Source organism: Tiliqua scincoides, chromosome 1, assembly GCF_035046505.1.
Source record: "Tiliqua scincoides isolate rTilSci1 chromosome 1, rTilSci1.hap2, whole genome shotgun sequence".
NCBI classification, from domain to species: Eukaryota; Metazoa; Chordata; class Lepidosauria; order Squamata; family Scincidae; genus Tiliqua; species Tiliqua scincoides.
The window spans coordinates 201,853,519-201,878,749 of record NC_089821.1 but is presented as its reverse complement, the minus strand read 5'-3'; the positions used below and the strand labels follow the sequence as shown (position 1 = coordinate 201,878,749).

Genomic DNA, 25,231 nt, shown 5'->3' with positions numbered 1-25,231 from the left:
TATCTTTAACCACTGTAAGAAGAGGAAATTTGACCCTGCTCCTAGACCAGGGGTGCTCACACTTTTTTGGCTCGAGAGCTACTTTGAAACCCAGCAAGGCCTGGAGATCTACCAGAGTTTTTTTACAATGTTCACGCCATCATAACATATAACATTTATGTGTACAATGTATGTTGGTGTACCTTGCATAACCACATGAGCCAATATTGCACAACACAACATAATTAACTATAAACATTTTTTGTAATTACTTGAGTTTACTTTGATAACTTGCACTGAAGTGAATCAGCCAAGGATGCATAGCCCAGACATTAGCTGCTGACAGCCAGCCTCAAGCACGCTTCCAAATGTTCATCAGTCATGGTGGAACTGATGAACTTGGACTTAAAGGTCTTCATGTAGGAAAAGGCTGACTCACATAAATAAGTGGAGCCCTTCCTGCCTCAGGTGCTCTTATATCCCTGAGGGCCCTATTGCCTTCAAGTGGCTGCAGCTGTGCAGCACACTCTGCTGGATGCCCAGGCCTTACCCTTAAAGGGGCCACTGCTGACACCACATCTACCTCCCCACCAGATCTTCCTTGATTCCAATACAAGTGGGGGGGGGGAAGCAGATCTCTATACAGACCAGTGCAAAAACAAGGGAAAGGTGTGGGGGAGGGAAGATCTCTATATAGGCATCACAGCAAGACCAGTGCAAAACCCCTTGCACACAGAACCAACAGATGGAAGTGGGGGGGGGCAGATCTCCATATATACCAATGCAAAAACAGGGGAAAGGTAAGTCATCCCCAGGGGAGTCAATGGGGCTCACTCCCAGGGATGTGTGGACGGGAGAGAAGCCTGCCAGCGGCTCCTCTCCAGGACTACTCATGAGTCAGCCCCAGTAGACTACTCACTCCAGGACTACTCACTCCCAGGGCGGGGCTCACTCCCAGGGATGCTTCACTCCCAGGGCGGGGCTCACTCCCAAGAATGCGTTTTGCCTGGCGATTGACTCATTTTGCCTGGCGATGGACTGGTAGATCGGGATTGACTTATTGGGCACCCCTGTCCTAGACTATGATTTCATACAACTGTGCAAGCATCCAACCACTTCTCTTTACTTCATCAAATTTCTCGTATCTCCAAAACAACCCATCTTTTATGTCAATGATTTGTAGTTATTTCAGCTGAAGTCAGAAGCCATCTCATCTGCATTTTATCTTCCCTTCACGTGTTGGCACTACGGTTGTCTGTTGCACTTATGTCCTGCTCTTTCTCCAAGGAACTCAGTGCCATAAATGTTGTTCTTCCCTCATTTTAACTTGCAAGAACTCAGGATGAGAGATAATAGCTGACCCAGAGTGACCCAGGAAGAGGAATTGAATTCTTTTCTCACAGGTCCCATTCTGACCACTACAGCATTTGTTTTCTTAAAAGCTTAATTTTAAGTCTTTAATGACTTTTTAGGAAAGAAAATTTTAAATCTTCAACACATGGGGTGCATGCACACATACACACAAAACCACAAATAATAATCTCATTGGCTGGCCAGACCTGATACAGATGTGTATTGGAAGAAAAGGGACAATGAATTACTGCTGCTGAAGATCCTCCATTATTCTTTGAAGGTTTGGCAGGGTCAAGTGCCCCTATGTGGCTGAGAGCTGAGAGGGACATTGCAGTCCCTCTTCCACCTTTGTGTCTGACAGTGATAACTTTAGTGGACTGGGCGCAGAGGACTGAAAAACAAAATCTTCATTGAAGGTGGGTGAATTTTTCTACGAAGTTTTTGTGGAAGTCATAATGTTGAAATTCCATTGAATTTTCTCAACTTGAAAATGTTGTGCTGTCACTGAACATGCCAATATTCCATTCCATGTGTAATTTTGTTTGTTCTCCGTGATGTGGAAGTGCCTTAACTTTGAAATATTCTGGCCTTGCCTCCTAATACAAGGAAGGAATGCATGAATGTCCCATTCTCAGATTTTTTCCCCTAGCAATTAGGCTGTCTGTGCTATATGTATGTCATATTTCCACTTTCTTACTAGTGTTGGAGTACCTTAACCATTGGGGCATGCATCATACTTCTGTTTCTACAGAGATCTGTACAAGTGCTCCCCCCTTTTAGGCTCTAGTGTTTATTAAAAATTGTCTAACAATCACCCTTCAGCGTACCTATTACATATTTTCTAACAATAGTCACTTAGTGTGGAGGACCACAGGCAGCCCAATCCTAAACTTCCTGGTGCCCACTGTAATCAGTAGATGCTGGGAAACTGCTGGGAGTCTCCTTGGGGGAAAGGGACTTTCGTCCCCTTCCCCCAAGGAAAGCCTCGGCCCCGGCAATGGGTCACCTCGTGTCTGTGTGAGCTATTTTGCCAGTTCAGACGCAAGAGCCTCCACGTTAGGCCTTCTGGCCTGACATGGAATTCAGAATGCAGTGGGGCTTCGCTGGTCCCACCCTCCTTCCACCTTGGTTCTCCCCCCACCTTGCCCTTGTTCTGCCCTCTCCCTGCCCCAGAGAGTCCGCATTGCCACCCTGTGGTGTCACCCCCAGCAGCAGTGCATCCTCCTCCTGCCAGTGCTGGGCCCAGCACTTAACTGGTGCAGGCGCTACCTACTTTCTGAGTGCCGTAAACATGCTTTATGGCACATTTATGGTGCCCAGTGCCAGTGCTAGGGCTTAATGCCAGTGCTAGGTAAGTATAGTATTGGGCCATGAACTGGCAAGGCATTTAGGTGCACCTGAAGAATAACGTGTAGGGTCTGAAACACAGTGGGATGGTAATTTCCTTCCTAACGTCTGTTCTGGTAAGTTTGCAGCTTAGTCCTGAAAATCAAACCTGTCACTGTACTCTGGGAAGATTTTTTTTTTCTTTTGCAAGATCAACTTGTCACCAATAAGGGCAACCCCATAAAAAACCAGAATGTCTAATGATATGTCATATTCTTCTAGTACAACACACAGATGCCCTTTGTTGGTGATCACATCTTAAGGCACCAGCGAGATGAAGGGTGCTGCATACTAGGGCTGTGTTGTCAGCAGAGAAAGAAAGGAGAGTGCATAGGGGACAGAGAGTGAGGAGTCCTAGGGAATACATCTGACATCCTTTTGTCATATTAAGTCTCTCTTTTTTAGAATTCATGAGATTTTTTTCCATCTATACAGAAATTCTCACTACTTCTGCTTCTAGTGCTATTTATGTTCCCTCCAGAACATGTGTCATGAAGAAGTACCCCAAGTTACTTTTTCCTTCAAAATCTTGTCATTTTGGTCATAAAATTTTTTAATTTTTATTAAGGCCTTGGAATAGTTTGGCTTTTCTTCTGCTAACTTCTTTTACATTTGCCTAGCAAAGCTGAACACTCAGACCAGAGCAAAAGGGGCTTTGTGCCTGGATTTCCAGGCAGAAGCAGCTGGACACAGTGAAGAATGGGGGCGCATGGAAGCGCTTTGCAGAGGTTCCCCAGATCTAATTGTGTACAACTAACCAGGCCCAACAGCTAATGGCCCTGGATTGGGATGTTTATTCACAGTTCTAGGGGCCTGGATGAAAACTGTGCAGATCATCCTGGATCCACGCTGCAGGCAGTTGCTCTAGAAACAGAGCCACATGACCACTCCTGGAAGTGGTCCACTTCCACTTCCAACACTCCTGGAAGTTGGAAGTGACATCACAAGAGACAAAGACAATAGAGAAGGCCATAGAAAACCATTGAAAATTTCTGGTTTTGTGATTGCCAACTTTTTGTAATGACACACAGATTGACATGCATGCAATCTGAAGCATAAGCAGAAGTACATTAGTCCTTTGGATATGTGGCAATGTATAATAGTGTTGTTTTTTAATGTGTTTGTTTGTTGATATGCTTTGAGAAAACTGTATCACTGGCCTCTACCCAGACTCCCTCATGGTGTTTTAATTGGTTCCATTGGGGAAGTGCTATTGAAATGAACGGTTCCACCTTCTATAGCTCAGTATAGAAGGTGACTGGCTGGGGAAACAGCAGAATTCAAATCCCATGGGGTAAGAGCTATGGCTCAGTGGTAGAATGCATACTTTACATGCATTAAGTCCTAGGTTCAGTCCTCAGAACTGTCAGTTCACTGAACTTGGGCAGCAGCACTGACAAACGTTTTAACCAAAGAACCAGTGCCAGCCACAGCAGACAATAATGATTGATTATTTGGGTCACCATAAGGCAGATCAATATGTTTAGGGGGAAAAACCATAGATCAATATTAGAGCATACTTTTACATACAGTCTGCTTTACATACATTTTGGGCCCAATCCTATCCAACTTTTCAGCGCTGAAGCAGCTGTGCCAACATGGCATGTGCTGCATCCTACAGTGGGGGGAAGCAATCACAGTGACCTCCTCAAAGTAAGAGAACACATGTTCCCTTTCCCCGGAGTTGCATTGTGGCTGCAGCATCTCTGTAAACTGGGATAGGATTGAGCACTTACATCCCAGATACAACCCCCTGGCAGATTCAGTTTGAAGTCCCAGATAGCAAAGCTGGGAAAGGTTTCCCTCTAAGATCCTGGATAGTCACTGCTTCAAGGGTAGACAGTACAGGGTTGGATTGGCCCATGGTTTGATTAAATATAAGGAACTATTGTATATTATGTGATCACAGAATCATCATAGTGCTGTAAAAGCATGGTATATTATTACATTTTATAGGACTTGCCTGGAAAAAATTTCTTGTGGATTGAGATCAAAGCTTTTCTTTTTAAAAGAAACAAACATTGAATATTTTTATGGTAAATATCTAATCCCTCATATGGAGATAGCAAACATCCTATTAGCTCTCTTTGATAGATCAGATTATAAATATTCAAATGATTAATTGCATTCCTGGTTATTACTAGTTCTATTACAGCATTCCCAGGGCATGTTAACCTCATGGTACATTAGAAATTGAGGTACTTTATTATCAGCAACAATCTTTTTAATTAAGCATTTGATTCTGAATTGCATGGAGCAGTTGGTTGCAATGGGATTTGTATTTACTCAGTGCTTCTGCAGATAACCACAACTGAGATCTTTATGAGATCTTCTTCCAGCTAAAATATCCTATATAATGGTCATAAGCTGACAGCTTTATAACATGGACTGTTATAACATGTTATAACATGTTGTTGTTATAACAGCAACAATCTTTTTAATTAAGCATTTGATTCTGAATTGCATGGAACAGTTGGTTGCAATGGGATTTTTATTTACTCAGTGCTTCTGCAGATAACCACAACTGAGATCTTTATGAGATCTTCTTCCAGCTAAAATACCCTATATAATGGTCATAAGCTGACAGCTTTATAACCTGGACTGCCCAATCCTATCTAAATCCCTGTGCAGCGAAGCAGTGGTGCCAGTGCAGCTACTGCTGTATCCTGTGGGGGATTTTCAGTTGCTGGAGACCTCCTCAGGGTAAGGGGGCATTTTGCAAAACAAGTCCACATTGATCTGGAAGGTGGATCAAGCACAGGAAGGGGAATTGGGATTCAGCCGCTCATGTGCTGCCACTGCCAATCCTGTCCCCTCCCAGGCCTTTTCTACTCCCCACCCCTGTTCTGCCTGCCCTCCATCCCTTTCAAACCCCTTCCTCCATTCCCCTGCATGGGCTTACCTGTTGGGTTCTGTAGGTCCGCTGGCATGCGGGAGGCTGCTTCAGCCTCTCTGCCAGTAGGCCTGCTGTAGTCATCTCCCATTCTTGACCATTGCAGTTGCGTCTGGCCCTCAGAAGGTTCTGCACTTTCTCCTTTGCAAGCCAGAAAGTTGCTTACATAGCAGTCAGATAGTGCTTCAATGGAATCACTGGAAACTTGAAGGTTTTAGAAAACATATAGGCTTGAGAATCACAAGTTTTAGCTGACTGTTGGAAAGACAACAGTAAAATGCAATTGTGGTCTATGGGACTGGCAAGAACTATGTCATTCTTTTAGAGACACCCCCCCCCCATCTGTCCCATTTTGATCAATGTACAACTTCTTCCATGTTCCTGTCCTACAGATTTGTGTGGTGTGGCTGATCCAAGCAGAGCACACATTCAGTGGTGTAGCTAATGATCATATAGCAAGCTCAAAATGATGCCCCAGAAGTGACGGATGTCACACCTGGGCTTTTCAAAAAATGAAAATTGGGGTGAAAGCATGTCTCCTCCCTCCAGCAGTTTGCTACCCACTTGCTGTGCCACTTCCTTCCAGCCAGTGGCATAGCTAAGGCATCTATCTACTACCAAAGAATATTTGTGGCTCTCCCTCCAAGACATAATCAAATTTAATTAAGTAAATAAATAAAAGTGTGCCCCTGATTGGTTTGAGACACTGTGCTGGGACAAAGAGGTTATTCTTCCCCTGTTAAATATAAGAGCACCACTTGAACAATTGCATTCTTACCCAGTTAACTGTATTATGATATATGGAAATGAGAGCTGACTCATATTAACACCTTATTGGTTACATGCTATATCATAACATGTCATTGCAACATGTCAGTAACATAATAGCATGTCACTGGCTCTCAGAATAATCAGTCTCATAGGTCAGTTTTGAGTTAAAGAAATCTACTTTTGTTTCATAAGGCAGTTGTGTTTTCATTTTCTGATTACTTGGCCATAACTTTTGATAGAATACAGAAGTTCCAATGCAGTTTGTTTCATTGCATTCTGTATTAAATTACCTTTCCAATGATACATAACATGATGGTATTATTCATACATACCAAGATTTTCATAATTTTGGTCACTAGTGTCAAGTTCAGCTTGTTGCCCCAGTAAAGCTTGATGCCCAGTGCAACTGCTACCCCCTGCACCTCCTTAGCTATGCCATTGTGTGACACATTCATGGTCTGGAACACAAAAAATCTGTCTGTGCACAGATGTTCATCATATGCCATCAATGGCTTACAAAATTCAGTATACATACTGTATAAGAAAACATTTAAATTATATGTATATAGGCTTGCAAATGTATCAGTGTGGTTGAGTGTTGCAAAGACTCCAAAAGCTATGTTTTCCACAGTTGCCAGCTAAAAAGTATAATCAAAATGACAGCCATTCATGTTTCTGTAACCACCTGATTTGTTGCAAACTTTCCAGCAACAGAATATTAAAATAAACAAAAAGTCACTCTTTTCCTATTTACAGCACCATGTTTATGAAGAGGGCCTTTACTGCACTCACTGTATGATGATGTTCTGGTGGCAGTTCTTGTATTCAGTGCCCTCAGTTCTCAGCGCAGTAATGAGATCATTTAAAGCCGTGCTTTGAACCTCTGAGGAGAGGGCAAATTGACTTGGGAAACCCCTTTAACATATTTAATCAAAAGGATAGATGAAATATTAATTTGACTTTTCTATTCTGTGCCTTCTCATCAAAGTGAATAGAGAGGTTTAATAGTATGTGGAAAAATAAGATAGGCTTTTTATCAGAATATAAGGAAATGTTCTCAGGGCAAACATTTTGATCTTAGGGTCTTTTCCATCTAAGTTGAAGTTTTTCATGTTTTTAATTTCTATATAGTTTAATTTATATATATATATATTTGGGCCATGTGGCAAACATCCGAAGATGCTACATTATGACCCCATGTGGTGCCATCTCCTGAGGAGTTCTGTAAGGTGGCTTAATGATCAGCCATCTTGTAAAATTGCTGGTCTACTCAACATTCTGAGAGTCAGCCCTTTATCATCGTTCAGAAAAAGCAGTTAGTTCTAATAGCATAATTTGTCACGTTCTCCCACTTGGCGATGGAAACACTAATTGGACTTCAAAATAATTTTTTTCATAAAATTACATTTTAACTTTAGCACAACTTCTTTTATTAAAACTTTTTTTCCTGACAGTTGTACAAAACACAGATCCTCTGCCTGTCAGCTCTTGCATGTCTTAGGAAGGATTCAGACTTGCCCATTATCCACTTGATGTCTCCTCACTTGATTACTGAACATTCAGTGATTTGCAGCTGAATGTGCAATCTGCTCCTTTGAAAGTACCATCTCTGAGGAGCTGTCAGGTGAGGAGGAATATCTGTGGTGTTTTATCTAGCAATGGATGAATTTCTCTTTACAGTTTGGAATGGGCTTTTTTTTTTTTTGGCAAGCTCTGTCAATAAGTGTGTGGTGAGTGTTCAGAATAAAGAACTGATCCTGTTTTCCAAGAGCTCTTGCCTAGCTTATAATGTTGGTGGTTAATGCACACTGATGAGATTCTGTCCATACACCATTTCACAGCGGCCCTTAAATAGTCAAGCATGCTGACCATGATGGAGAGACCTTTGACAATCATCCTTTTCAAAAACAAACACATCTGAGTACAAGAGATGGTTTCAGTTCTGGATACAAGACAACCACATAAAATGTTTGAAAGAATTAACAAATGAGAGAATTGACCTAAATCAAGAATACAAAACTGCTGGATTAGGTGGTCTAGTTGCATAGTTTTTAGCAGTCAATGAGAATTTCAGCAACAGAAAGGGCTCAGCAATGAAGACTTCCTGTGAACACCTGCCAGCAAAGGCGTTGATACTGTAATTCATTGTAGGATTCGGTTACACCTCCATTACATGGAAGCAAGTTCCACTGTGTTCAGTGGACCTTACTCTCAGCAGGGTAGGCATAGGATTGAAGGCTAAATAATGTTTAATTGTAAATAGCATGTAGGGGGTGGAAATCTGTGGTGAGGGAATACAGGCGCTTTAGTACTTTGCCCACACTGCAGTTTTAATCTCAGCTGTGGCCATCTGCATATGCCCTTTTCAAATGAAAGCAAAACATTAATTTGCTTTCAACAGAAGATTTTAAATTTTTTTTCAAAGTGTCATGGGGTGAAATCAGGGTCAAAACCATGGTAGTAGCCAACAAATAAGCTCCCCTCATCTCCTTGCCATGGTTTTGCCCTATTTTGTGGCCCCTGCTTGTTATTTATACTAGAAACTAGAAATGACCCAGCCCCATCAGCAGTTTACCTGATCTGGTGCAGTCTGGGTGGGAAGTTAGTGGGATGCTTAGAGCCTCCAGCCATTTTCTCTGGTGGCTGTAGTGTACCATAGAGCAGTACTCCTTTCATAACACTATAGCTGGACTTAGGCCAGTCCAGATTCTGAGATGTTCTACCCTAGGCCCAGGATAGTGTTTGGGTCCTAATCACATGGGCAGTGCAATCCTAACTTCTGCTGGAACAGGCAGACCGGTGGGCCTGCGCTGTATCCAGCACAAGTTAGGGGATGGATGAGGCTTGAACTGAGGCAATGGGAAAGAATTCCCCTTACCCCAGGGAGAGCTGCAGTGACCCCAAAGGACATACTCCAATCTGTACCACCTGAAAAGGTGGTGCAGATTCAAACAGAATGCACAGGAGCGGAGCTAGGATCCAATAAAACTGTTGAATGCTGGCCCCACTCCCGCTTCCTGCCCGTTCACCCATGGGCCTGCCCGCTCTCCTCCCACCCCGAAACGCCTCCTCCCTGCCTTCTCCGCACCCGCCCCATGCCCCCCTGACCCTCGCACCAGCCAAGCCTGGCTGGTGCAAACTTACCAGGCTCAGTCGGCGTGGAGTCTGGCCTCTGCAGGCCGGCATGCATCCTTGTGCTGGCCCAGCCAACTCATACGGAGGTGCAAATGTGCTTTACAGCATGTTTGCAACCCTCTCAGGCTGGCACAAGGGACTTGTGCCAGCTAAGCACATCCTTAGGATTGCGCTCTAAACTGTCTTTTTCCTGAATCAGGTCATTGGTTCAGTTGGAGACTGTTATCTTCAGTGACTTGCAGCTGCTCTCTAAGATAGATGGATTCTTCTTCTCCAAGGCAGAGAGACTGAATCTGGGACCATCTGCATGCAAAACTTGTGTTCTACCATTGAGCTACAGCCCCTCCTCAAGTCCAGCATTATTTGCTTCAAGTCATACCAACATTGCTTTATAATGCAAGAACATCTTGTAGTGAGAAAAGATACCCACTATTTTATACTTAAGTCACATTTTCCAGAAGACTCATGGATCTCCTGCTTGTCAGCTCTTCCAAGCCTTAGGAAAGGTTCACACTTGGACATAATAATCTACTTGAAATCTCCTCACTTGATTAGTGAACATTCAACGTTGAATAGAAATGTGGGAAATTATTCGCTCTAGATTTCACTGGAAAGCACTGCATCTCTAATATTCTTTATGAACATCAAAACATGCTGTTGTGGTAGCCACTGATCAGCTTGCTTCTTGCTAACATGAGATTGATAAAGATAACAAGTTATTGTTAGGAATTGCATGTTTTTCTTTTTATACAAATGCAAGCATGCATTTGCATGGGATAATTGCTCTTGACCAAGCAAAGTGAGGCCAAAGGGCTTAACTGTGGGCCCATTATGCATTCTGTTTGACTGGGAGTTTATTTGTAATATGGTAAGTCCATTGAACATTAAAATATTGGAATGAAATTTGGTGTACGTGAAGAACATTGGTTCTGGACAACTGTTCACAGAGAAACTGTTCCATGCAATTTTAATTAAGCCCCCAAAGAATTAGGCACTGGAACTTTTTACTGAGATGGATGGTGAGTCTCCCCTCTGCTCCATCTGTGTTTGGAAAAACTGTATTTACCAGTAACCCATCTGAGCAATAAGGGTAGGAGTAGCAAGAGAAATTGGTAGGCATTCCTAGGACAGAGAATCTTCCTGGCAATGACACAGAGGTTTGGTCCTTTATGGCTTGGTCCACTACGCACTGTTGTCTAATCCCAAGGCCTTGGTGTGGATGATTCTTGAATTGAGAGTGGGACCTCCTTGTACTCCTTAACACTACAGTTCCTCTTTATTGCAATTCTGTTATTCATTCTGCATAACTTTTATCTCCCTTTTGTAAGTTTGTGGAGCTGTTTGAAAGGAAAGATAGTACTTGAGGAGTTGGGAGCAGAGAGGTGACATTTAGAAAAGGAAGGCTGGCTGTATGATTACTTATTCCTTGATGTCCCAGACACTAATGTAATACACCAGTGTAATATTCCATCCGAGCTATGCTATGTCAGGGGGAAGAGCATTGTGGGGAAATTACAATGCCCCTCCAGCTGTGCCAGCACAGAGAAGAGCATTTTAGGCTCCCATTACTGCAGCTGCCACCACTACCTCATAAGCCCTCTATGGCCCACCCATATGAGGATTTACCTGGCATTAGTGTCAAGCAGTAGAGGCACAGCCCAGTCCTGAGCTGCGTGGTGTGTGGGGCTGCAGCAGTGCCAAGAATGGCTGCATCCTGCGCGCTTTGAAGGAACCACCAGCAGCTCATCGGGAGAATGGGACTTTCCCCCTTTCGAGAACGGGGTGTAATAACAGCATTAAATTTCAGTTATTTTCAAACAGATTTAAAACAATTATGATTTTGATATAATTCTGCTGATATAATTCTGCTGTTTTGATATAATTAGTGCTTAATATAATAAGCACTAATGGTCCAGTTCTATGGGCCTTTTGCAACAGTGGGAATAGTGTCCTGCTGGTGAAAAAGGCTCTGTGATGGTGTGACAATCACACGCTGCTGGTAATTTTAGGCTGCTGCTGCAAGGCAGATGCAGCAACCAATACCCGCTGTTGTGAACTCCAACTAGTGCCGGGTCAGGTAGGCTGGCGTGGGGGGGGCAGTTTGTGGGCAGAGAGGGGGAGGGCAGTGGGAATAACTGGATGGGAAGTGGGAGGAAGCAGAGGGAATGTCAAGGGCAGGAGGGTGTGGATCCTGCTGTAGTGACATTCACCGGATCCTATCCCCCATTTTGCAGCTTGACATGCCCTTAGGCTCTTCTCAGACTTGCAGCAGCTAATTGAGGAGAGCTATAGATGATCATCTGCCTATGAGGAGGTAAATTAAAAAAAGCTTCCTTCCTGAAGGCTGTCTGTTTGACCCTCCCCCATAGCATGTAGCGCACACTCCTTTGGCATGAATGGATAGTCCCCATCCCCCTATAATGATGGGGACTAGGGCTGGGTTTTAGTAGCACTGGCAGCTTAGCGATCAGTCAGGCTTCCTCCACTGCACTCTTCCCCTCTGCTTATTCCATGAATGTGGGCAAAGAGTTCTGTGAATTTCATGAGACCACGCAGTGCTGGAGATGATAACTTGTGCCCCTGCTGCCAAGAAAGCAGAGCCACCACCTGTCCAATCACTCCCAAACTCTTTGCCCTAAGGGGGTTTCTCATCTTCTTCAACTGCTTACTGCCCCGCTGGAGACCAAGAAGGAGCCACAACTCTGAACCCAAAAATTCCCCTTCAAGATCTCCGACACAGCACAAAATATTTTTAAGCCAGTTCAGATGCAACTCAGAGTACCTGAACCAGTTACCAAACCACTTTTGAAAGCACCAGTGCCTGTCAGAGAGCTAAAAGACCTTGATGAACCTTAACTGAAAAGGAACTAAAAAAAAGAGTGGGGGGGGGGAGGAAAGCTTGTTTGCTGAATTCTCTCCCATTCATTTGTTTTCATGATGATAAAATTCAAAAGCAGGGAACTGAGAATCCAATCCTATGCCTGCCTACTCAGAAGTAAGCCCCATTATAATCAATGGGGCTTGCTCTCTGGTAAGACTGAATAGGATTGCAGCCTGAGGGCCAAATCCTATCTAATTTCCCGGCACCGGTGCAGCCATGTCAATGGGGCATGTGCTGCATCCTGCGGTGGGGGCAGGGGCAATCATGGAGGCCTCTTCCAGGTAAGGGAATATTTGTTTCCTTTCCTTAAGGCTGCATTGCGGCACTGGAAAGTTGGATCAGTTGGAAAGTCTATGTTCTGGATAAGGCAGAAACACAGCCAACAAGGTGGTTCAGGAACAGGTGCAGATTGCTGGAGTCAGCAGGATCAGCAAACACCTGTGACTGCCTCACCCTGGGTGTGGCTTAGCCTACACTGATTGGCCACTCCAACTACTTAATGTTTGGTCTGTGAGCTTCTAGTGCAGCAGTAGGAGTGTACTGAACTGCTGCCAGTAACTTGGGAGGTTGGATGTGAGTATGTACATGTTGATACTGACCATGGAATGAACTTTGACTGTGTATCTTGGAAAGCTGATTTGGATTTGTTGTTTATGGACTGACTGCTCATCGTGCTGACTAGGACTGTTTACTGATTACTCTACCTGTGATAACCCTTGCTCTGAAATATAACCACTGCATGCAAAGAACTCTGCTGGTGTATGCTGTTTTGTGTGCCTGCTCATCCAAGGTTCCATACAACTCTTTACCAGACAAAGGGTTGCAACTCTAACAAGAGCCACTGTATTTAAGAAGCAATGACATTCTTAAATGTATTTACTCACCATGATCATTGAACTTGTATTTTAATCCAGTGGACTCTTAATTTATTCCTGTAAATAATTATAAATCTTTATAAATAATTATAAATCTCAAAAAACTTTTATTTGTTTATATCCATTGTGATGCAGAAAAGAGCTCGGCTAACACATTTCTGTGAGCTGCACATTATATGACAAAGGGCACAATCCTATGCATGTCTACTCATGTGTAAGTTCTATTATAGTCAATGGGGCATACTTCCAGGTAAGTATGGATAGGATTGCAGCCAAAGAGCTACATGTGGCTTGTGAGTTGTGGTTTGGCCACCCCTGGTTTATGGTTTCATATGCAGTAGTCTAGGTCTCAACAGTTCTGTTTGTCCTGCCATTCCAATCAATGGTGCATGTGCCATGCATGTGGCATGAGCCATTCAAAAGAGTCCAATCTGCTGAGGGAATCTGTGAAAAAGAGAAGGGGAAGGAGAATGCCAAACAATGTCAGTATACAATTGAAAAACAAGCTTTGATTAATTATGAATCTCTTTCTCTCGTATCTGATGTGCAGGACCAAGTCCTCATCTATTTTTACAACAGACTCCAGCAATTACACCTGTGGTGCCAGCTGTTGAAGGCAAGTTCAATTTCCTTCACAAGAAGCAGACATAGATTCCTAAGGGGGCTGCTCTTCATCCTGATTTTACTGTCAGCAACTCATCACAGATCTGCTTGATTCTAGCAGACCAGGTTCTACATAAGTAGAATGCTGCTATTGGGTGCAATTGTTTTGAGTTGCATGGTGCTTATTGAGGGCTTCATACCTTAGAGTTATGTGTATCTGTGGCAGTGTCTTTTTGCAGAAGTACCCAAAACGACATGTAAACCCCAAGTGGAAAGAAAATCAACATGTTTACAGGCATGCCCTTGTATCCTTGGGGGTTCTCTTTCGGGAAAACCCCCGTGGTTAAGTGTAACCATGGATACAGGCGAATGCCCTCTGCCCTCCAGCACCAAGGGCAGCTCTACTCCCCTGGTCTCCAGAGGGTCTTCTGAGCCCAGCAGAGGCCATGCATGTCCATCCATAGCCTCTGTTGCGCTCAGACTGGCTTTTACAGTCAAAAACATGTGACTTCCTTTTTTAAAAAAATTGATATTTTTAATGCCTTATAAGGGGAGGCTGTCTAAAGCAGAATACAGTGGTACCATGACTTCTCTTGATCTCAAATTTTGTAATTTAAACCTATTGCTCAGTAGCCTCAGTGGACAATCGTTCACCCTTTCTTTTAAACATTTTATTGAAATATGTTGGAAGCTACCAATATGTTCCACATTCAACTTCTTTTTCTCTAGGCTAACATATCAAGCTCTTTCAGTGTTTTCTGCTTTGGTTTGTCTTCTAGACCTTTTATCATTCACCTCATAGTTCTTCCAACTTGTCAATAACCTTCCTCATCTTGAACTGTGGTGCCCAGAACAGCACGCAACATTCAATCTGTTACCTTTGTCTCTCTGCCTACAATTTCTCTTTCCACCTTTTCTTTAATTATTATATAATATCTGTGAAGCCAGAGTCTGTTTGATGTTCAGAAGTTTCATCTTGCAGCCTACTCAGCAGCAGTATTCCTACACTTCTACACCTAAGGATAAAATAGCGACAGTGTGAGGTGGGGGGAAAGTCACACCACTCTGAGCTCTTTGGGAAAAGGGCCAAATAAAAATGTGACAATGAAAGACCTTTCTAGTATTCAGTCACAGTATAACAACTATAACAGTTTGTCAATTCTCAGCAGGAACATAGTTCTTGTCCAAAAGCAACAAAAATAGTTGGGTGTCTAAAATTTGGGAAATATAAATATGGTAAATATTTGGTAAAGGGGAAACCTCATGAAGTGTACAGTAACACACAAGAACACAAACATATAAAAGATGTCCATTACAAATGCTGATTGTATTCACTAGCATTTATTAAAAATATTTTAACATGTCTTGTAATGTGACTACTTTTATCTCAAGAATATTTGAGCTCCCCCTTTGTTCTAAGATAAGAATTTGAATTTCTTCATGCTGTGCTATGTGCCACAGGATCATCCTATACATAAGCGACTAATAGCACAATCCTAAATTGCGCTGGAATGGGGAGACCGGCAGGCCTGCCACATGGTCAGCGTGTGGTTGGGACTCAAAGCGAATCAGCCTGGGGCAAGGGAAATCACTTCCCCTTATCCCAGGGAGAGCATTCCCAATGGAGCTACTCGAATCTGCGCCGCTTCAAGAGGAGCTGCACCAGGCTTCCCGGGGTCAGGATCCTGCACAAATGCCGGATCCTGATGCCACCTCCCCACTCTCCTGCCGCCTACCCACCCTTCCCCCACCCCAAAATGCCTCCTCCCTGCCTCACCACACCCCGCAGACCCCATGCTTGCCAAGCTCAGCTGGTGCAGATTTATCCCATTCTGTTGCCACGGCTGGATTGGACCTCCATGGGCTGGTGCACCTCCATCCATCTCTCAATTGAAAAGCTCCTCTCATGTTGTTAGGGAATGGAATGACACACAAGACCTGATGGTCCAGTCCTATCCAGGGTTGGCCCAGTGTGTATCGTGCCTCCTGCTCTCTGGATAAGAAAAGGAAGAGGGGAATGAACTAGATGAAGTGTGGAAAAGAGAAAGGTGGTAGGTGAGAGCAGCTCTGTGAGAGGTACGCAAGAGTATCAGGAGGTCTTGTGCCGGGTCTGTCCAGTTTGAACCTCATAGTGCCTATCACAAGGAGATCATCTTCCTTGCTGCTTCTGATAATGCACCTCTTTTGCTTATTGGAAAAGCTAAGTTCATAAAACGTTGAATGTTGTGTCAACACTGTGTCATGATGGTAAATGTACTGCCTTATTACTGTTTTAAGTTTTAAATAGTGTAAAATGAACACATTACTGCTGCTGCTCCTCAAGGAATTTTATTGAATCGACCCTATACATTTCATTCCGGTTCTTGCTCTTCGTAATCAGATTTGCTAATTGAAGCAGGCAGCTGCAGGAATGGTGAATAAGGCTCACGTTTTGTACGCACAGCTGAATCCATGCTCTTTAGAGAAAAGTACATGAACCATATTTTTTCCCTACAAATTCAGCTGTCAGAAGTCAATGGAATTCATTCAGGTATTGAAAGCATTAAGAAGAAAGCAAATGAGCTGCTACAAAATTGGACGCAAATAAATGCTGCTTTGCACACTACTGACTGCCTGCCACTGTAGTCCATCATCTAAGGGTGCAATCCTAACCAACTTTCCAGCACTGCCATAGCTGTGCCAATGGGGCATGTGCTGCATCCTGCAGTTGGGGGGCAGTCATGGAGGCCTCCTCAAGTTAAGGGAATGTTTATTCCCTTACCTCAGAGTTGCATTGTCCTTATCTCAGTGCTGAAAAATTGGTTAGGATTGCACTCTAAGTTTTTCAACACATTTTTTATTATTATTACAAATAAAATCTAGATAACATGGATGGTATATACACTTTTACCCTGGAATTATGAAGAACTAAGTAATACCGTACTTTTGAATACTGAGGAACATATAAATTTAGTTCTGTTTGTCACAGAATTTGGCACTTTATATTTGTAAAGCTCTGAGGCAAGATTGAACACGTAATGATGCAAAATGGAATGGTGGCTGTTTTTTTGAAAGTGCACATTAACACCGCAATTAGTCAAATTGACATATAAAAATATAGGTTAAAAAACCAAATAAAACAGAGAGAAAAACGGTAATTTTCCTCTTGGAAAATCATGGATCCCTGATACTGACACAATGGTTTCAAATGTAATAATTTGTCCATGTCCAAACTATAGATTTTTGTTGGAACTATGAGGGATGCTTGAAACAGGACTCCCCAAAAAAGGAGGGGGAGAGACTGATGTGAAATTCCCTCCCAGTGTTTTGTTACTCATACAGTCCCCTCCTTACTCACAGACAATAATGTGGAGCAGGGAAACAGGAGCAGTTGCCCAATTCTACAGGAGTAAGGGCCCAATCCCATCCAATTTTCCAGTGCCGGTGCAACCAATGAGGCAAGTGCTGCATCCTGTGGTGGGGAGGCAGTCGCAAAGGGCTTCTCAAGGTAAGGGGACATTTGTTCCCTTACCTCGGGGCTGCACTGCAGCTACACCAGTGCTGAAAAGTTGGATAGGATTGGACCCTAGGCTGCCACCAGAACCAGTGTTCTGATGGTGGAACATGCTTTCTGGCATTTCAAAAGGCACTCTGGAAGTGTGCAGAGCCACATGCTTCCAGGCTGCCGCCACAGAGGCCCAAAGCACGCTGGTGGACTGTAGAGCACCCACCGATAGCACTAAGTCACTAGCAGGGGTGGAACGGGGCAGGGGGAGGGTGGAATGGGATGGAACAGGGAAGGATGAGAGGCATGTCAGAAAGCAGTAGGGGGTGGCACCCAGTGCAGGTGACTTGTATCTGATGCTATTCCCTTCCCAGTCTCCCAACACACCCCCTTTCTTTCTTTGGACTTGCTCTAGCTAAAGAGCTGGTACAGGTCCAAGGAGATCCTTTGGTGAGCCAGAGGTTTATGGGAGATAAGGGAAAATATTTTCCCACACCTTGCCTAAGTCCGCTGATCCACTCCCCCCTCCATCATAGCATGCAGCCCAGCCTGTTTTGGCACTGCTGCATGCTATGGTGGGAGCAAGGTTAGGACTGGGCTGTAAGTCTTACAAACATTATAGGACCGAGAACTCCATGTAGGACTGTCATTCTTGGTGGCAGCTCACCATGTGTAGCTCTAAGCCAGGGATGCCCAAACCCCAGCCCTGGGGCCACATGCGGCCCTTGAGGCCTCTCAATGGGGCCCTCAGGTAGCCCCCAGTCTCCAATGAGCCTTTGGCCCTCTGGAGATTTGTTGGAGCCCTCACTGGCCCGATGCAACTGCTCTCAGCATGAGGGCGACTGTTTGGCCTCTCATGTGAGCTGTGGGATGAGGGCTTCCTCCACTGCTTGCTGTTTCAGGTCTGTGATGCTGTAGCGGTAGCAAAGGAAAGGCCAGCCTTGCATTGTGCAAGGCCGTTTATAGGCCTTGAGCCATTTCAAGACCTTCATTCATTCATATAAGTTCATCATTAATATATTCATTTATGTAAACTTATGTAAATTTATTCAAATTTTAAATTTAAATTAATTCTTTTTTTCCTCGGCCCCCAACACTGTGTCAGAGAGATGATGTGGCCCTCTTGCCACAAACTTTGGACACCCCTGCTCTAAGCTGATTCAGGAATGGAAGTGTAGATTTACATTTTCAACTGATGTCTTTATACTGGCAATTTAATGCTATTTGAACACAGAAATTACCATAAGAGTTCCTGGGCTTCTGGAGGATTGCAAGGCTCCAGAGGTACTTCAGCATCAAAACCAGTGTAGACAGTTTTGGCAGTTCTTAACATTCCTGAGAAACAAATTGTATGTTTTCACAGTTCAGTAATTAAGAACAACTATTTGTATACTCATCGGCAGAAATAATTGGTTAGAAAATTGTTTTCTTATATGAAGAATAAATCTGCACTTTGCATGGTATGCTCTGTGCTATGTCAGACAGCACAGTTTTCATGAATATAGTTGGACTTTTGTGGAGTTTTCTGTGGAGAGAAATATTTAGTACCCAATGAACACATTACAAACTCCCAACTATGTTCATGAAGATTGTGCTACTCAGGCTAACTTATGTTGCATTCTCTCTCTGTGTGTATGCCTGGTCTAACCATGTAGAGAAATTATTCAACCAAATTACTTAACCGTTGTGCAAAGTGAACCAAAAGTAAATAAAAATGCAAGCAAAATCTCAAAGCAGTGGACCATGGCACAATTTTTGGTGGTTTGTGAAACTGACAGGTCAGATTAGGCTGTGTGCATCAAGGGATAAGCAAGCTGCTACTTGGGGGGGCGGCACTGCTGCCCAATTACCATTATATCCACACCCCTTTGCATTTATAAATCAGGCAGCAGCCTCTAGGTCCTCACAAAAGTTGGAGAACCACTAAATGAGGTGTTCTGGAGACTTACTATGTGAAGGTAAAGTAGACTGTGTTAGAGTTGTCCATGTTCAGAGCTCTGTTTTTGCACAATGTTCATTCAGGGCCTCTGAGCATGAGCAATGGGGCCTTTGAGCCTCTGGACAAAAGTGCCTTTTGATTAGCAGCATAGATGGCAAATATCAACTGGACAAGTTAAGTCTGAAGCCTAAGTGGTGGCCCTTTAATTCCTGTTCTTCAAATAGTAAGAAAGCAGAGGTGGTGTCATTGTGATGGCCACCACCTGACTTCTATTCGTTTAACTGCTGGAATTCATTGTTGACACTGCAGCTTCTCTACTCCCCTCTGTGTTGCTTAATGAGGTGATATGTGGTCTCAGGCGGTTGCTGCACTGATTTAAAATTGTGAAATGGGAAGACTGTAATCACCTCAGGAAAGCAAATGGGAAGGCTGAAGATGGGTCACGTCAAAGACCTTTAAAACATTTAGATGATGCGACAACTGGAATAGTAAATGTGTAGTTATCTACTGACTTGCCAAATTGCAAGTTGCTATCAGCTCCAAAGACTGTAAATGACTTCAGAAGGTGAGGGGAGAAAAAGAGGCTTTTAGACCCCAAGGTTTGGGGCTGTGCTTTGTCTCCTGGGACTCATCTCTGTGCCTCATCATTCCTTAGCTTGCTTAGAGACAGACACAAACTGTACCATGCCACTGAAATGAATTGTCATTGTGTTAAAAGAAGTCACATTTAATGTGCAGTATTACTGTCCCTAATTTGGGGTAGGCATTTTGAACACAAGTCAAGGAAAATATTTCAGATTTTAAAAGCAGAAACTCTCAAAATCGTAGCTCAGTTTTGATTCGCTTTTCCTTGATCAGCTAACTCCGATCAAATCAAGTGAATTTAATAGTTCTATTCTGACAAAAGAATTGAAACCTAAACTGAATGCTCAGTTAAAGGGATATAGAGGTGATGTAAAAGTTAAAGGGATTTAGAGATGATGTACACACACAGACACAGCTTACTTGAGTAGCAGTTGAGCAGAGTAGAAGTACTATTTCTATTCCCATTTCATTTTAACAAGTACTATAACTCAAAGCTTTTAGATGTTGACAGCAGACAACATTTAAAAGCATTTCATTTTCAAATTCCAAAGTTAAACTATGTATTTAGGACTGATTTAGCCAAAATGAATATTACGTAATTTTAATTTGTGGTTAAAAAACATTGCTTAACACTAGCTTTTTGTCCCATAAATATGGCATTGTAGGAGTTGTAAGAAGAGACATTTGCCACAAACATATCTGATCTATATTGTTGATTAAGTTTGAAAAGACTCACGGTTAATGATATACTTTGAGTTCTATATTCCTGTGCTGTACTTCTCATATGTGAGTTCTATATTCCTGTACTTTCTCATTTTAAACTAAAAAAAAAAAAAAAGGCAGACATCTCTTCCAAAATGTCATTCAATACTATTTTGCAGATTTTTGATAAGAAGAGCTAGATAAGCGTATGACATATGAGAGGCTTAAGTGAGTCAAAACACCTCTTTAGCCCCTTTTGGCATTCAGTTCTGCTAGTTATTTTTGCTTCTGGATACATTTTCCCAGCAACACAGCATCTTGACAATAGCCTTCTCAGCAACTTTCTTACCTCCTCCTCTTGCTGATGATGGATGGGCAGGCAAGCTCTTTCAGAATCAGCACTAATGTGACTTACTACCTGTATCATCTTGGACATTAAGTGTGAAAATACAGTGCCTGCAGTGTGTATCTCCAGAAAGAATTTTCATTTGTGTAGCACCATGCCTGGTAACTCAAGTGCAGTGCTATATTTAGAGCTCCCCATCACTGGCAGATCAACACACTGTTGTTACACTCAAATCTACTTTGAAGGGCACTTGGCATAAAGCCAGCTCTGTTACTCCCCTCCTCCCCCTACCTCTTAAAAGATACTTGACATCACAGGTGGAGAACTTGAGGTGTTATAGAAGTCATTGAAGACCATTCAGCACACTATGCCTGACCTTTTTCAGTTTACATTAAATCCTTCTTATTTTTCTCCTCACATCGTTCAATCCTGTACTCCTGCAGAAATAAATCTCAGTGACTTTTAAAAGTTAAAATTTCATGTTAGAAAAACCAGCTTTTTGGTTCAAGCAATTTTCCTGTAACATATTCCATAAACCCAGGATTGTGGAAAAAAAAAAAAAGGTCTGAGGAAAATGAGGTTCAAGGACACTTTTAAAACACTTCTTGGACATCATGATGATAGAGTATCCTGTCCTTGGAAATGATATTGTTCAGGACTCCACAAACTGCATGTACTGCAGCAAGCTAACCACGTAGAGCCCAATCCTGTGGTCCGTGGCATGGCTCCGTGCCACGGACCACAGTCACAAACATACCATAAAGCACGTTTGCAGGGCTCACCGCCGGGCTCCCACTGGAGCTAACCCAGCGCTGGCCAGAGCTGGGCTAGTGCACGGTGGTCGCCCGGGTTCCACAGCTCAGTGGTCTCCTGGACCACCGGGCTGCAGAATGAGAGGTGGGGGCATAGCCGGGGGCATGGGCGAGGCATGCCAGTGGGTGGGCAGGAGGCATGTCGGGGGAGGGGAAGAGGCAGATCCGCGGAGCCGAGCTCCGCACGATCCAGGACACTTGTGGAGGGCTGTGCACCCTACACAAGCGCCTTTACTTTAGCGCTTTACTTTACTTTTCCTAAACTTTAGGAAGTTTTGTTTCAGTCCACCTCACCTTTCTAAACAGATATTTAGGGGAGTTATGGGAGATGAAGTACATGCGGACCAGAGGGGGTGCCAGAAAATGGAAGTTTTCAATCCCAAGTACATTCAACCTATGAGGAGTCTAGTTTTAAGAAAATATCCATTTTGTAATGTTCATAGTCACACTTGCTACAACTTCTGAGAACACATGTTTTTCAGCCTTTGTATAATTCACATTCATCAGTTTAACTGATTTTTTAAATATTATTTTTGCTCACACAGTGGGAAAGCCTAATGTGACTGCTGCAAAAGTGACAAGTAAGCACATCTTGTTCTCTCTTTTTTTTTTTATGATCAGCAATACCTAGTTCTCAATGACGCCTTATTCGCATGACCAATCTGGCTGGCTAGAATGTAGGGGGCACTGTGCCGTGGAAAGGTCTGCATCTGACCTATATGTATTCAGTTAGTATGTGAAAAGAATGATCTTTAACATGAAATTATACATGTGTAGACTCTGTATGCATGATTAAATACTTTGCTTTTTGTGGGACTCCTGGATGTACGGAGAAGCCTCCTTGTCTAATATCTGTACATGTGTATGATCTGACCATATGACTTACCTAACATGAGCAGTTGGGGATAGGGCTAGTTTGTCCCATATCCCTCCCCGAAATCTGTGCCCCGAGATCAGTTGTAAACCAAGTATTGGCAACCTTCAGTCTCGAAAGACTATGGTATCGCGCTCTGAAAGGTGGTTCTGGCACAGCGTCTAGTGTGGCTGAAAAGGCCAATCCGGGAGTGACAATCCCTTCCACACCGGGAGCAAGTGCAGTCTGTCCCTGGTCTGTCTCCCTGGCTATGGGCCTTCCTTCTTTGCCTCTTAGCCTCAGACTGTTGGCAAAGTGTCTCTTCAAACTGGGAAAGGCCATGCTGCACAGCCTGCCTCCAAGCGGGCCGCTCAGAGGCCAGGGTTTCCCACTTGTTGAGGTCCATCCCTAAGGCCTTCAGATCCCTCTTGCAGATGTCCTTGTATCGCAGCTGTGGTCTACCTGTAGGGCGCTTTCCTTGCACGAGTTCTCCATAGAGGAGATCCTTTGGGATCCGGCCATCATCCATTCTCACGACATGACCAAGCCAACGCAGGCGTCTCTGTTTCAGCAGTGAATACATGCTAGGGATTCCAGCACGTTCCAGGACTGTGTTGTTTGGAACTTTGTCCTGCCAGGTGATGCCGAGGATGCGTCGGAGGCAGCGCATGTGTAAACCAAGATTGAGATGATAAACCTGGGTCTGGGATAACTGCTTCAGTTAGCAGATATGTCTGGTCTGAATACTCCTCCGTACCAAAATTCCAGTCAGATAGAAAATCTTCTTTAAGAGTGTCTCAGAAAGAAAAGCCTCTTTCACTATTGCTGTTCTAGTGTTTATTACACAGAACTACATTGCAAAGAATTTTTTTCCCTATCGGAACAATAAAAGAAACATAAGATCATTCAAGATTCCCCAAGTGCTCAAGTATAGATTAACCAATGAAAGGGGTGCCCATAAATAGATCTCAATGAATGGTGGGTTAGAAAATGAGTGATAGGATCTGGTGATAGGATCTGCTGCTGAATCTTCCCCCTCCCCACACAGGTATCCCCCTGACCTCTCCTTACCTGCCCATGAACCACCTCCCATGCCAGTCTACCTGCTCTGTCATTGATTTGGGGTCTGTGGTGGTGGGGATCCACTAATGCAACTTGCAGTGGAGACCTCAAATGGCCTGACAGCAGCATGAACTTTGTGTCATTGCAGGGCCTTTTATGCCAGCAGAACACTAGTCCTGCTAGTGTTGAACACTAGTCCTGCTATAGGTGTAAAAGGCCTATAGGATTGGGCTGTCCATTTATTTTCTGTTTCTTTAGCTTCTATTCTTCTTCTTCTGTAGTGTGATTCACAATCGATGGCCAAAGAAAAGTTTTGTCAGTTTGACTTTTCTTGAGTGAGAAATGCAATGTAAAATAATTACAATTTAAAACTTGTTCTTTAGAAGAAGAAAAGGGGAAAAAGCTAATTCAAGAAAAGAAAGCTATTCCAGAAGTAAAAAAGAAAGGTAGGATATTTGTGTTTTTAAAGTGAATTTGATCTTCAAAAGACTTTGTCTGCTGGAGCTTCTTAGCTTACAAAGCCAATTCATCATATTTTGATTCATGTTTCAGTAACCGAAGAGGGAAAAAAAGTAACTCCTGAGAAAAAAATTATTCCTCGCATTCAAAAGAAGGGTAGGTTATTTTGAAGAAGTTATGTTATTCCTAAATGTTTAGTGAACTATATATTTAGGGTTGGGAACTCGAGTCAGTGACTCTGACTTGAATCGCAAAAATGCATGATTTTGGGTGACTTGTTGATTCATGAGTCATACACACAGAAGACTCTAAAAAACACTCATGTCAGGGGCCCCCTTACGTGGCACTTGTCCCCATGCATGCCGTCTTGAGTTTGCCTGTGTCTGGGTGTGCTTGCTTACTGTTTTCGCAGCATGAAAAGCCTTGTGGGACCACCATTCTGATCAGGCAAGCAGCAGGGAAGTTCCAACTAGGAGGCAGGAAAAGATTAAGGTTTTGCTCTTGCAATGAATGGAGGAGGTGGGACTGGGCTCTTGTTTTCCGTCTCTCATAGGAAAGAAGGAATGGATGATCATTGGACAAAGGATGGGCATTCTGAGGTAGTTTTCATTGGCTGAGGGAGGGCAGGAGAAGGAGCCAAGGGGGTTCTTGCTTTACAATTGACTTGAGAAGCCCAGGGAGGGGGAGGAGGCAGGGAAGAGGGAAGGGAATTCATAGCGATTACCTTTGTAAACCTTCCAACCTGCAATGGGTCTCCTCAGACCTGTGCTAGCGATTTCACTAGCGCAAGTCAGAGGGGTCAGGAAGACTGCAGAAAAAGGGGATAGTATCTGGTGTGCATCATTGCTGCTGGATCCACCCCCTCCTGCAGCCACAGCATCCCCCTTACAGCCACCTCCCCATTATACGCCCCGCTCCACCCTTCCTCACCCCCACCTCTCCTGCTGACTTACCTGCTCTGATGGACAGCAGAAGAGTGGGTGGAAAAGTGCTGTCATTCCTGCTAGCTTCCCTGGCAGCACACTGAGTAGCACTTCTCCGGAGCACCTTTTATGGCTGTTGCTGACTGCTTTATGACAGACAGTGCCAACAATGCAATGATGGACATCATGC

General features: G+C 43.5%; 1 protein-coding gene and 1 long non-coding RNA gene across 13 annotated transcripts in view; one reads left to right on the top strand and one right to left on the bottom strand.

Moving 5' to 3' along the window:
• Positions 1 to 25,231, top strand: part of TRDN (triadin) — a 193,009-nt gene that overhangs the window by 77,045 nt on the left and 90,733 nt on the right. For 11 of the 12 annotated variants that reach the window (XM_066614000.1, XM_066613983.1, XM_066613964.1 and 8 more), the window contains 4 exons: positions 13,824 to 13,889; positions 22,290 to 22,325; positions 24,043 to 24,105; positions 24,212 to 24,274. In XM_066614000.1, coding sequence (XP_066470097.1) covers positions 13,824 to 13,889; positions 22,290 to 22,325; positions 24,043 to 24,105; positions 24,212 to 24,274 — 228 coding nt within the window. The remainder of the gene's footprint in view (positions 1 to 13,823; positions 13,890 to 22,289; positions 22,326 to 24,042; positions 24,106 to 24,211; positions 24,275 to 25,231) is intronic. The other variant, XM_066614016.1, reaches the window with a different exon arrangement.
• Positions 13,361 to 21,073, bottom strand: LOC136639678 (uncharacterized). Its single transcript, XR_010793711.1, has 4 exons — positions 20,936 to 21,073; positions 18,602 to 18,695; positions 15,679 to 15,869; positions 13,361 to 13,717 (listed from the first exon to the last, which is right to left on the bottom strand). It is a non-coding gene; the product is annotated as an uncharacterized lncRNA (long non-coding RNA).